At 37.6% G+C, this 13,114-nt stretch overlaps 1 protein-coding gene across 1 annotated transcript; it reads right to left on the bottom strand.

Annotated features, from left to right (window-relative positions):
* Positions 1–65: 65 nt before the first annotated feature.
* Positions 66–11,930, bottom strand: LOC109599951 (axotactin). The gene is made up of 20 exons (XM_020016010.2): positions 11,576–11,930; positions 9,885–10,136; positions 9,612–9,768; positions 9,203–9,558; positions 8,868–9,152; positions 7,588–8,814; positions 6,972–7,320; positions 5,778–5,995; positions 5,551–5,724; positions 5,015–5,491; positions 3,631–4,056; positions 3,350–3,547; positions 2,860–3,148; positions 2,493–2,809; positions 2,255–2,436; positions 1,936–2,202; positions 1,684–1,879; positions 1,505–1,626; positions 380–461; positions 66–326 (listed from the first exon to the last, which is right to left on the bottom strand). Exons 2-20 carry the CDS (start codon positions 10,129–10,131, stop codon positions 154–156), a joined length of 5,742 nt encoding a protein of 1,913 aa, XP_019871569.2. The 5' UTR covers positions 10,132–10,136; positions 11,576–11,930; the 3' UTR covers positions 66–153.
* Positions 11,931–13,114: the final 1,184 nt, after the last annotated feature.

Genomic DNA, 13,114 nt, shown 5'->3' with positions numbered 1-13,114 from the left:
TTGTTTTTCTTTATTTACCTAAAAAATCTTGGTTGAAAAGGTGTAATAAAACGTGTTTTTTATTATATTATAAATAATTTACTATAATATAATATGTACAATACATAATAATACTACTCAGTCTTTTGCTACAAAACTACAGATTAATAAAAATTAATCTAGAGACAAAACGCTTTCAACACTGGACCTGTTTCTGGCTGGTAGTCTAGGACCTCCTAAATAACTGATTGGATTCCCAAACGTTCTTTGCTGTTCATTTAAAAATATTGGTTTCAAAATCGGATTGAATTTATTAGATCCTTTAGAGTTTGCCACCCCGTTCGTTCCTAAATAAAACATTGATGATTGAAAATACATAATAGTGTTAAAAGATACTTACCAATTGATTTTGATGACGGTCTTCGATTTGTTTGCTCTTCTTCGTTTGGCGTATCCATTACGTCCACCTCCACGTCCACAATCTGTTTTTAAACGAAGTTGAATCGATTAATTCTGTGTTAAAAATGAATAGTCACTTTCAAAAGCTAAACCCCTTCTGTTAAGATGTTTGTTAGTACCGTAAATCGATGGGTGTTAGGTACAAGGGTGATAATAAAACTCAACATTTCTATATATTATGTATTTCAAAAAGAACCTAATCAGTCAATACAGCTTACCATCAAAAAATATTTCACCCAAACATCAAGCTGTTGCTACATACAGAATGATCTACTTTTTATGGGCTGCATATAGTTTACCATTAATCACAGAACGTCCAAATAGATAATTCTGTATTCCAATGAACAATGAAAGATGATTTCTAAAATGAGTTGTAGTGCTCAGGAACCGAGACATGGTACCTTAAAATTCTACAAGCGATGAATTTTAAATATTGTTAATGGAATTCTCTTAATAGCACTTTCGTTCAACGTACAGTCCCGTTTTACGATTTTAAACTAGACTTCGTATACTCTCTCGTATCACTTATCACTGTGTTACACCGCAAATAGTCTGCAAGCTTCAGAATTTTAACACGTTACGACGGACTGCCGACCTCCACCGATGCCATTTCATCGATCATGTAGGGCAGTTGTGTAGATAATGGATTGCTGTGCGGTGGCGGATTTCTAATCCTTGGACGAACAGGTGTTAACGGTACCACCTAAAGTCATCTCTGTTTATTAGCTTTAATTCTTCTGTTTCTTACAGTGGCTCCATGCAGAAGACTATATAGTAGGCCTTAGTCTTATAGAAAGTACTAATACCGAATTATAAAAGTGATAGGTGAAGATGGAAATAATTTCCTTGATATATATGTATTATGTTAATATGTACATGCTCTAGTTAATACTGTTATTCGAGATTTTCATCGAAAGACACATGCAAAATAGACAAAAATCTCTAATTTTAGATCTAATTTACAAGCTACTTAGGTCCCATGCTTGTTTTCTACATACATAGAATTTCTTAATAAGTTAAATTCACTTATTGTTGCTAGAGGTGCAATCTCAGCGCTTTTACTTACAGGCGGCTTCTTCTCTTCGTTTTCTGAATCGCTTTGGTATTCGTTCTCGTCTTCCTCCAGCACGTTGGACAACAAATCGGAGTTTTCGTTTGGCGTGTCCCAAGCTAATTCACTAGCACTATCTGAAATAATTCATTATTAATTTGTGTACTATGTATCACAGGTTAATGCTTTAGTACCTCTAAAACTGATTCGTTTCTCTCGTTTGCTGTCGACACGTTTTAAAGGTCTGAGCGGTATTTCCTCGCTTGGCACAACTTCAGGAGGATGTTCGTTTTGGGCCTTTTTGCCATTCGCGTTCACTATGACTGGGGCTTTTTCTTCGTTGGGTAACTTGCCGTTCAACGTTGGCTTAAGTTTTTCCTCCATTTCCAACTACAATAAACAACAATTAAAAATTCATTCAGCCTTTATACCTATTTAATATTTACAGTTTTTGAATTCTCTTGTTGAAGTATCGCCGCTTGTTGTTTCGACAATATAATATTAGCATCTGTTTCTCTTTCCTTGCGTTCCCTGTACTTCTTATCAGTTCTGTATAGATGGTAAGTACCTCCTATTATGACAAGCACGAAGAATGTGGCCAGCACGATAACGATGATTTGTTCCGTGTGCTCTTCCTCTTCATCATCCGTGGAGTACAGGGAAGTGTATAAAATCCTTTGAGGTGCATCTTGTACCCAACTTTTGTCCTTTCCCTAAAAACTTAGTGTTAACGAGATGAACAAAAATAAATTACATTACATCTACAATAGTCTGATTGAGATTTGTGGGTCCAGGAATTTTTTCGTGCAAGTCAAAGTCGGAACTACACTGAGCACTTCTCACTCCTGCTGGGTTGGAAACGTTTACTTTTTCAGATCCATCTTTTTTGAACAACATGTACTCATCCAATGGCTTCATCAATTGCTCGTTGATTTCGATGAATATGTCTATTAACAACAATTAATGATAATAATAAGGAAAGCTGTTTAATTTTATGACTTACTAGAAAGACATCCACTGTAATACTTATAAATGGCGAATCTTGGATCTTGCGTGTTGTGTCCACCAATTTGCACATCGTTAGCTCCATTTTCCGGTACATTGGTGAAACTTTCTGCAGGAATTTGCTGCATTGGAATTACTTCTCTGTCTATAAATAACTCGGATTCGTTTCTGTCCCTTCTGTAATAGACTGAGTGTCTGGCCCCGTTAATGAAGCTCTTGGTGCTAAAGGTAGCTGAGTACACTTCACCCTCTCGATCTTCTTGGACAATCAGATGTCCTTTCTCAGTAAGTGCCACCAACAGGTAATAACTACGGCTGTAACATATGTGTTAAATTGTGGTCTTTTGTTATTGAAGCAAATTTACTTATTCTCTGTTTGAAGAAGAAGCAATACGGTGTTCTTTTGCTTGTCGTCTGCACTGGAGAAAGCCAGCTGAATTTTAACATATTCAACCGTTCCATTTAAGACGTAAGTCCTCCAAAGCATGGATTCACCACTGAAATCGGCACCCTTTTCGTCGTTACAAAACGGTCCGTAGTAACTGGTGAATTCGCAGTCACAAGAATGATCCTGCTGTCTGAAATTCTCTATGCAAATCCCATCATGTTTGCACGGCTCCTCGTCACATTTCATCGTGCAGTTCGGAATGACTCCTGAATTAAAATAATTCATAAATGTTAGACACAATTTAATAATTACAACCAGAAAAGAAGTAGCAGGAAAATCTCAATTACAAACCCATGCGCCGCCACTTAACCAATTAGCCGTAAGTCACGCACAAAATTGTGACATCACCCAATTTACAAACCCACTAAATCCGCTCTCACTTTCCCGCTCCAGTTCCTCTTCCTTACCTGAATCATCCTTTTTAATCTTGGACGGCAGATCAAGGAGCGTTTCGCCGATTTGGAAGCCGCGCATGCAGCCCACATAGCCGGGCAACTTGGGGGGATAATCGGACACTTTGAGTAGCGTTTCGGGGTCGTATCCTCCTAGGTTCAGCTGAAAATATTCGGTGGGTGGTGCCGGAGGTCTCTGCGGTGCGAGCACCTCTGAAAATGTAAACAAGACCGTTTAGATAAATTGGTACTCCACTTAAGATAAAGTGATTTGGATCTTAAACAAATTATCTCACCGTCATCTGGGTTGGTCCAAGGTTTGGGCGAGTACTCATCCAGAAGTAGCACGCCGAAGGGAATGGACTGGTTTTTCTCATTCACATGCACCGTGGTCTTCTGCTTGTTTCTTTCAATTGCGATTTGCACGGGATTGCTTGAATTCAACTTGGCATAGCTCACGGTCACGTTATGTATGACGTTTCCATGATTGAACAGGAAAACTACTTGAGTTCCGTTCTCAATGTACAGATGAACGAAATTATTTAAGTGGTCGTTCGCATAGAATATAAGGGCCACGTCGTCGTAGGTTCGTAGGTTGACCAGGATTTGTTTTTGAAACATTTCTCGCAGGACGAGTTTTTCGTTACTGTAATCGGTGCTTAGGAAGTTGCGCCGCAAGAACGACTCCGGTTGGGTGAAAGTGACCCCATTGGTATTGATATCTGGTACAAAATTAAATATTTATTGACGTTTATTGGCATGATTTAGTTTAAGATCTTTTACATCTTTACTGAGTGGAAAAGTTGTGACCTCGTCATTTTAATTCATTTAGCAAACTCGCATAAATGCTAAGTACATAAGATAATATATTTGTATCATACAAAAATAAATGAATATGATGCATTATTTTTTTAAATCTTTTATAATTAATTTTTATAATTTGTCAAAAGTTTTATGAATTTTATTTATAAATTATTCATTAAGTATTCAAATTTAAATCTAGAAGAAAAATTATTAGCATTCCAGTCGTACATTTTTATAGTTTTACAATTAAAGATATAAATGTACTTTCTACTTTGAATATTACTAAACAATTTTTTTCTAGTTAATGTATCTAATCAAATTGAAAACATTCCTAAATAATCCATACTTATTTTGATTCAATTTTTCCTGTTTCATCATTTATCTGATAAAAATATGAGTTTTGCGTCATTCAAAACTATATAATTACATAAATTACAGACTCAATCAACTAACTAATCAAATTAAAATATTACTTACCAATTGTCTGATCACTTCGCAGATATGCAAAATAATCAATTGGTTTTGAAAAAACTACACTGATTTGCAAAAATACCAACAGGCAAACAAGTGGAGTCATTTTGTGGTTTTTAATAAATTACATAAATTTATTTAATTACAACGAACGATAACATTTCATCGCGCTAGAAAAGATCGCACTGGTTCACTTGATAATCGTTTTCATTTAAGTGTCAAAGATAATTTTTTAGACTGATATTTACTTAACAAATGAGGTAACATGCAACAAACGGTGTTGTCGAATTTAACTGTTACTGTGGACTGCTAATGTATTAGTTTATTGTTTCTTAACCTTGAATTTCGCAATATTTTCGAATAATGATAAACTCGTCTAGTCTAATTATAATAAAATATACTCACTCTCTTCACAATAAGTTCCGTTGTAAGCCCAGGGGTTTGGGCAGATGCACTCGAAGGTGCTCCACAGTTCTTTACATTGGGCTCCGTTCTGACATGGATTCGGAACGCAGGACGGCTTGCAATCCTTGATAATTTCGCTTAGGTGGACGCTCATGTAACTGTAGATGTCCAAGATCTCCTCGTTGACCACCAAGCCACGGAAGCATCCAATTAGTCCTTGATGAACCGAGGATTTTGCGTCCAATAAATTGGATGGTGCCCCTCCAATGAACATGGATCCTTCGAAAGGTCCAAACTCCTCTTCGGACTTTAGATCTTCAAAAGCCTTATCTTCATTGATCATAAATCTAACGTGGTACTTGTTGTAGTCAATCCATAGTTTGTGCCATTCGCCCCCGTTCAATTTTTTGGCGGATTTAATCACCAATTCTTTAGACACTCCAGTGTTTAACGTGAAGTTAAAGGTCAAATTATAATCTACAAACAAATTAATCAAAATGACTAATGTAACAATTAATTAATGCTTGTTGTATTACCGCTAGTAAGTGCAACCATAAAGCTAGGATAATTGGGCCTGATCGGTGGTTGATAGAGAAGAATAGCTTTCCTCCCCGTGGTCCTGAAGGAAAAGGCCAGATCACCCTTCCGCCAACCCGGCACTTCGATGTACGACTGACTGGTGGTAAAAGTGACCACATATCTTTGTGTATCTGAAAAGTCCCCACTAAACACCAGTAAGCAGAATATTAAGAACAAAATTTACTTGTTTCCACACATTCCAGAGCACCAAGGGTGATCCTACCAACCGCATCTTCTGGCAAGTCTGGCTGTTGGAGGAAGACCATTTCGGTGATTCCCAAACTGTTAGCCATTGTGTAGTGCCCCTCGTCGGTGTTCCACTTGTCATCGTTGATGTCATCGCAATTGCACCACTGCGATGAGTTCTCGCATTTCTTGCCTATCGAACATGGACAAGTCCCCCTGTAAATCTTTATTTAGCGTACAAAAATCTAATGCGCGAGACCTCTTTAGAAGAAGTAGAAGTAGAAGATTTAAGTTGTTATTTTCTGTCCTAATTAAACTGGAGTAGGAATATTTTGAACTAGTTCAAATCTGTGCTACATATATATTATAAAAAACAATGTAATCTTTTGGATAAATTAAACAAAAGTGCATCAATAACAGATCTTTTAAACCAGTAATAAAATTCACCAAATCATCAAATTCTTTGAAATATTAATAAAACAAAATTAATTAAAATGAAATAAAAAACATGATTAACTGCTACACATATCCAATCAATAATTAATCAGTTCCTCTTTGGCATACTCTTATGCTCTCTGTTTAACATAACATATGGAAAATGTTTTTAAATCTATATAATCTAGGAAATTCAAATTATCCACTTCAAAGGAACCGCAGTATATATTATAATGCACAAGTGCTCAATCAATAAATAATATACTTAATTAAACATTTAAAAATAAACAATGTGTAATAAGTTAACCTTTCTGCCCAATAATCGTCATTACTATAATAACAGGAGATTAAAAAACTCGTTTTATTATTTAAAATAATTTACAAATTACAAGCAGTTTCTGGGCGACCACATCACCTATCAATTATACTGTTACATCATTGGGGAAATTTGATTACAAAACTGGCAATTAATTGTGAAATTTCATTATGTTAAATAATAAATTTAGCTTAAATTTCTATCGTCATAATAAATATAACACAACCATTTTCCAATGTAAATGCGACCAAGTTCTCTGGGATTACTTCAACAATAAGGCGTTTAAGTAATCTAAACGTCTATTTTTAAACTATCATTTGCAACAGGAAATACCGGTCAATTTTCTCTTATACAAAATAATTATCATGACACACCAGCGCGTCTGGAGCCAAATTTAACCACGAAAAACTTCAAGTGCCAAAATAAAAACACCTTACACACCTTTTAACATCGCCAATAAAATCGACGGTCTGATTGGCGGAACTCAAGAACCACGTGGCCGAGTGAAGCTGCAACGGGGCCTTGAAACAATCGTACTTGATGTATTGACTGCAATTAAGCGAATGCGACACCAACTCCTGCAGCATTTCGGGTGTGAACTCTCTGTATTTGATGCTGAAACTGAAGTCCTTCTCAGATGGAGATCTAACATCGATTTGGCTAGGCAGGTTGTGTTCCACGATTGTCTTGGTTGATTCTTCGATGCTTTGGAACTCGCATCGTACGTAAGCAGGGGGAAACTTGCCGTTTCCGTCTATGTCGATCAGGTACACGTCCGGTTTTGTGTAACCTGTAAATTTATTGGTTTAATTTTGTTTGTTTGCCTCTATTAAATATTATGTGATTAGTGGAACCAAATTGCAACCTTCCCGGAAAAATCGACTTTCTGATTAGTTTAATAGCGTTTTTCCACAATAAATTACACCGTGTGACAATACCCCATAAGTACCTAATCAGGAAACTCAATGATTACTACTAAATTACTAAACAACCGAACCACGACACCAACATCCTCGAAAACCGATTGCATGCACGAAACAATCACGAAAAAACTCACCTAGCAATGCCAGTTCCTCGCAGGTTTTCCGGTGCAAGGTGAAATGGCAATTCTTCCCGATGTAGCCGGTGCCGGTGCAGTCGCACGTCAGTCCATCCTCTTTGACACTGCACTTGCCACCGTGTTCGCACGTGTTCGGTCTTTTGCACGCGTCTATGAACTTGCAGTCGTCCAGCGTGACTTCGCCGACCGTGCGTTCGGATTGCAGGATCCTGCGAGGTTCTATCTGTTCACCGTTTATGATGATCTCACGCATGCAACCGACCATACCTGCATTGGCACGTGAGCCAGCCGATATTTTAATCTTGTCGCCGATCGAAAACTTTATGTCGCCCAAACGTTCCTGTTTCTCCCTGTTATCCACAATGAGGGTGACCTCGCCGTGGGCGTAAGTCAGGTTGAGGAAATGCCAGATCCCCGGCGTTTTCTTCACGCTTATCAGATGCGTGGTGTTTTTCAGATTGTTGGTCAGTTCGAATCGCATCTCGTCGTTGACTATCCTTAATTCCCAGTACATGCCCGATTGCACCTCACTGGAGGCGACCACGCTCAAGTTACTGCTGGCTTTGAAGTAAAACGAAAGGCTTAAACTGTCTGTGAAATTGTTTAAACACCAGATGTGTGAGGCGGAGAATGGGAATGTTATCGGGATTTCCTTCACGTCAGCTTCGTAAAACTCCGGCCGCAGTATTCCGATGTAGTGGACCTTCGGGTTGTTCTTGTGAAGCTCGTAAATTATCGAGACATCGTTGTAAAACACATACTTCAAAGACCCGGCGAAATTATTGTCGGACTTCAGGGCGTTCTTCTTCCGCAATTCCGGTCCGCCTCCAATGTAAATTTCCGGGTCGATGTACAAAAACGAATTGTTAGATACGTTCACAGTCACCACTTCCTCGTTCAAGATCAAGTGAATCTTGTCGTTGTTGTGATAAATGGTTAGGTTGTTCCACTGGTGTAGCTTGAAGTCGCCAGTTTGTCCCAGGACTTTATAAATTGACTCCAAACCTAGATTAATCTTCACGTGCACCGAGTTGTCTTTGATAGAAGCTGCGATGTGGTGGTCGATGTCCTGTTCACCTCCAGCAGCGTAAAGCAACGCTGAGTCGTCGAAGCGAGTTTTAAACATCATGGAGAAGCGGGTTGTGGAAGAGTGAACTCGATCCTTCCAGTCATAAACTCTATATGAGACGTACGAGGACCCTCGCAAAGTCAAAATTGTTGCCGCTAGGAAGAAACGTTTATAAGTATTTAATTGATTACTGAAGACTTATACTTACTATACATGTCGCAATATTCCCCTTCATATTTGGTGCCAAAGCAGTCGCAAGTCAATGAATTGTAATGGTTTATGCACCTTGACCCTTGAAAGCACAAATTCTCTATCGTTCGACACTTGTCCAAACAACCCTCCTGGACATTCTCGTGCTTCGTTGCGATCAAAGGAGTGATTGGTAGAAGATCAGATGCTGATTTTCCCGTGCTAAGTGTCACGTCTTTAATACAACCAACGAACGACTCTATGATGTATTTAACGCCGTGCAGTCGTTCTTCCGAGCTTAAGCCTAAAACATCAAACTAAATATTGGAGACAAACTAAAAGTTAGTTCATCACCTCCAATAAGGATTACTGACGTAACGTTGGCCTTCACGCCGTAGTTGGTTTCTTTATCCAGACCCATTAAGTCGGTTTCTTCTTTTAATTCGTCAACCATCGCTATAAGTCTTCCGCTGTGCACATCTATTCTGACCGTTACTGAGTGCCATTCGTCTCTGTTCAGGCCTCTTCCCACAGTTAAAACCGTTGAGTGTTTGTCGTAAACGTGCACAACTTTGAGCTGTCCCTGCTGTACTATAACGTACAAAGCGTAGGGTAACAAAGACTCGCCCTTTGGTACCTGAACGTTGTGGTAGACGAGGAGGCCGTGGGGCAGCCGTGTGCGGAAGCTGAAGGAAATCTGTCGGCACAACCTGGAACAACGTTTTTTTGGTGAAGGCTGTTTAAAATAGCACTAGCTGAGTACCTCAGCTGGAAGGTTTGAATGATGTCACCATCAATTTGGATGAAAGTGTTGGACTGGGCGAACATGAACGTGGTCGTTGTACCAGTCTCTTGGAACGTCAGTTGGGACCCCCTCTTTTCCTTTAGTATCGTTTCGATGGGTGTTATGGACGTGTTCCCTGAAAGAGATCCTGTTTATTTCGTGCAGCTTTGCAGACGTCAGTAAACCTCCAACCCGGTTTGACAACACCATCAAAATTCTCCGCCAGATTACATTGATACCCACAAAGCCTACCTTTATATTGTTGACATTTCAAAAGACAAAGTTGTTCGTTGTCGAAGCGGTTGTTGTCGTTGCCGCCGCAACCGCTCCACATAAACTTGACGCAGGACTGCCGGTCGTGGTTGAAGGCCCATTTTTGTATGTTGCTGTTGCACGTGCCCCTCACAACCGGTCCCTGACAGGGGCGGTTACCGTTCGTGTTAGGCCTAGCTAATATGACAACCACCAATGTGCTGAGGTGCAAGAAGTGCAACCACATTATACCTAGGGAAAGAACTACATTTAATGATAATTTGAATTAAACCAACCACCCACTTGAAGCATGACCGGATTTATTTATAAAACACTTTCGTTTAACCATAATTTCTTTAATATTTCAAAAATATTTGACACCTAAACAAGTTAGCAGCATTAATACTCCTACTGTACTGTACAATTAACTTATTTGCACAATTTGTAATAATTCTCTTTTTATCTAAGTCTACGATTAAGGTCAAAATGTTACAACACGTTTGTCAAAAAAAGATCTATTGGGATGGTGGCGATGAATGAATTTAAAATTTAATCACAACGTTCAAAATTAAGTTAATGTTGCGCAACAACATTATCTTTTAATTACTTTTATGGTTTATAATTATAATGTGATTAAAATGCAACTAAACACAAAAACAACTACAGTGAACCAATCGATTAAATATTATAAAGTAAACGTATGAATCAAATCAATTAACTAAACAGGTTTTATTATAATTAGTTTATATTACGATTTTTGAGGATCTACGAAAATCCCCTAGGTTTTTTCCCACAATTTGGTCCGTTTCACGTAAATTTTACGGAAGGCTATAATCATTTAATAAAAAATACTGGTTAAATCTAAACCAACTAATTGTTTCCTTGTTTTAAAAAAATAATAGTTTAATTACGACCAATTTTAAAGTAAAAATGTTTTGTGTGACTGTACAAATATGCATTTGGAAGAGTGCTAAATGATTGCATAAGTTCAGCACTTCAATATTCTTGAATTAATTTGATTAGATGTAAACAGCTAATTGGAAACTAATGAACTGTCCACAATGTTATCAAAATTTGTTTTGGACAATTAGCATCTTGTATATTTAAATAAATTATAATCTTATTGTTGAACCTTGAAAACTATTTGATGTTTTACTAGGAATGTGCTTCCACTAGGCTTGATCTAGGCCAAACATAAAAATAATTACTAACATAAAATGATTATTTAAAATGAATCATAAAGATTTACATTGTTATCAGATTCCGAAAATGTATGATTTTATTTAGATTTATTAGGTGAAATATTTATATGATGAGATAAAAAAAATTGAAACATAATTTACACCCCATCACACACAACAAATTCAATGTTTTGAAATATTTATAGATAACAATTGTTATCTTTATTAATGAAGAAACCAAAGCACATAATTAATTTTAATGAAATATAAAATAAAAAAGTGTATTTATACCACTTAAACTAAAATTAATTTGGAGGCAGACGATGAATCTTCCCATTCCAACCGCCGACATCAGTAATCGCCGACTTTTAAAATAAATTTAATTTAAACAACACAGAGCGCAATCATCGAATAAAACAGTGAGCTGCCCAGGCCTGGTCAATTGTCCATAAACGAAATTGTATCCATTATAAATAATAACCGTCAATTTAAATCTTAAGAGTGACTTACCCTCTTGCACCGGAAACCAATGACGTCACAAGAACAATTGAACTTATACACGGTGCCAAATTAACCACTTGCTTATAGAAACTGTACGTCTGCACCAAATCCACCCCCTTAAATATTAATCGGCCATCTTCCGCGACCCCCGAAAAAAACACTGTCTGTCGATAAACAAATACACCAGTTCCTTCACATTAACAAGATAAGCCACTACGGCGGTCCAAGAGCCGCACGAAACAATTGAACGGGTACACGGCGACACGACGTGGTGCACGACCGTCCGGGGACTGTTGGGCACTCTCTGAAGACGACGGAGCCGCGTCGCGATAAGATTGCCGTTAATTCTGCCCTTCCTCGTGCGGCTACGCGATATGCAAATCGTTCTGGCTCCGCGCTCCCGTTTCGCTTCTGTCCATCGCGCGAGACGCGTTTCTTTTCGATCAAGGTTGTGTCGACATTGTCGCGCACATGGGTATCAGATTTAGTTTTGATTTGTGAATAATTGCAACGATTATTATAATGATGGTGTTTATGGACAGTTTGGAGGAGTATATGGTAATACGGCTTTGGAATCACGTACCACGTAAATTGTGGGCAGTTCCGGGACTTCTCCGTTTTTGCTTTTAATTTTTTAAATGTTTTCTTAGAAAATTATCCTGTTGCTTAATTAGAATTAACGTAATAAATATATATTTCAATTAAGTTTTTTATTGCTTAAGTTTAATACACTGTACATCTTTTGAAATAAATGTATCTCTAGAATACCATTTTAAAAATACTTTACTTTTTAAATAAAAAAAATAAACAACATACAATTTCTTGTAAAATTTGAACACATTTTAGTCGGTTCATTTTTAATTTATCTGTTGCGTAGTACCCCAACATGTCTCAAGTAAGGATTTCTTCTGAAGATTTTGCCACAATAATTGGTGTTTTGGAATATGGCAAACTGAGTCAACTATAAGAAGCTCAAACGTTTGTTTTTAAAGTGTAATCGTTATCGGCAAACTAATAATGCCAATATACGACCGTTTCCCAATTATTTTTGTTAAATAAATTTGAAGAGCTAGAAGACGTTTCGACACCTGAAGGGAGTACAGGGAGTATTAAGTTGTCTGCAGAGTACGGGCCACATATCACCAGCTGTGGACTGCTTAATTGTTTGTTCACAGATGAGTCTAGGTATAAGATATCTTGAGAAAAAAATGGTTCCAACTGTTACTTTTGGAGGTGGTACTGTTACACTGTGGGGTGAAATTTATTTGGGGACATGCACAGAGTTTCTCATATTAAACCAAGAAACTATGAAAGCTCGACGATATTACGACTAGGATATTCAACCAATTATTATACTATTTGCTCAAGAATAGCGTTTTAAAATCATGACATTACTCGGATGCAGTGCCCCTCGTGCTCACCAGACTGCAATCCAATTGAACAGGTATGGGACAGTTTTCAAAGATATATTCAAAATCATTAGCTCAATATTTGGAGGAAATTGATAATGCTGTTATAGAAGAATGGTAAGCTAAGACTCAAAAATTT

The sequence above is a fragment of the Aethina tumida genome, chromosome 2 (genome assembly GCF_024364675.1).
Source record: "Aethina tumida isolate Nest 87 chromosome 2, icAetTumi1.1, whole genome shotgun sequence".
In the NCBI taxonomy this organism is placed as follows: domain Eukaryota; kingdom Metazoa; phylum Arthropoda; class Insecta; order Coleoptera; family Nitidulidae; genus Aethina; species Aethina tumida.
Note: the sequence above shows the minus strand (reverse complement) of the source record. Positions and strands in the feature narration are given on the sequence as shown.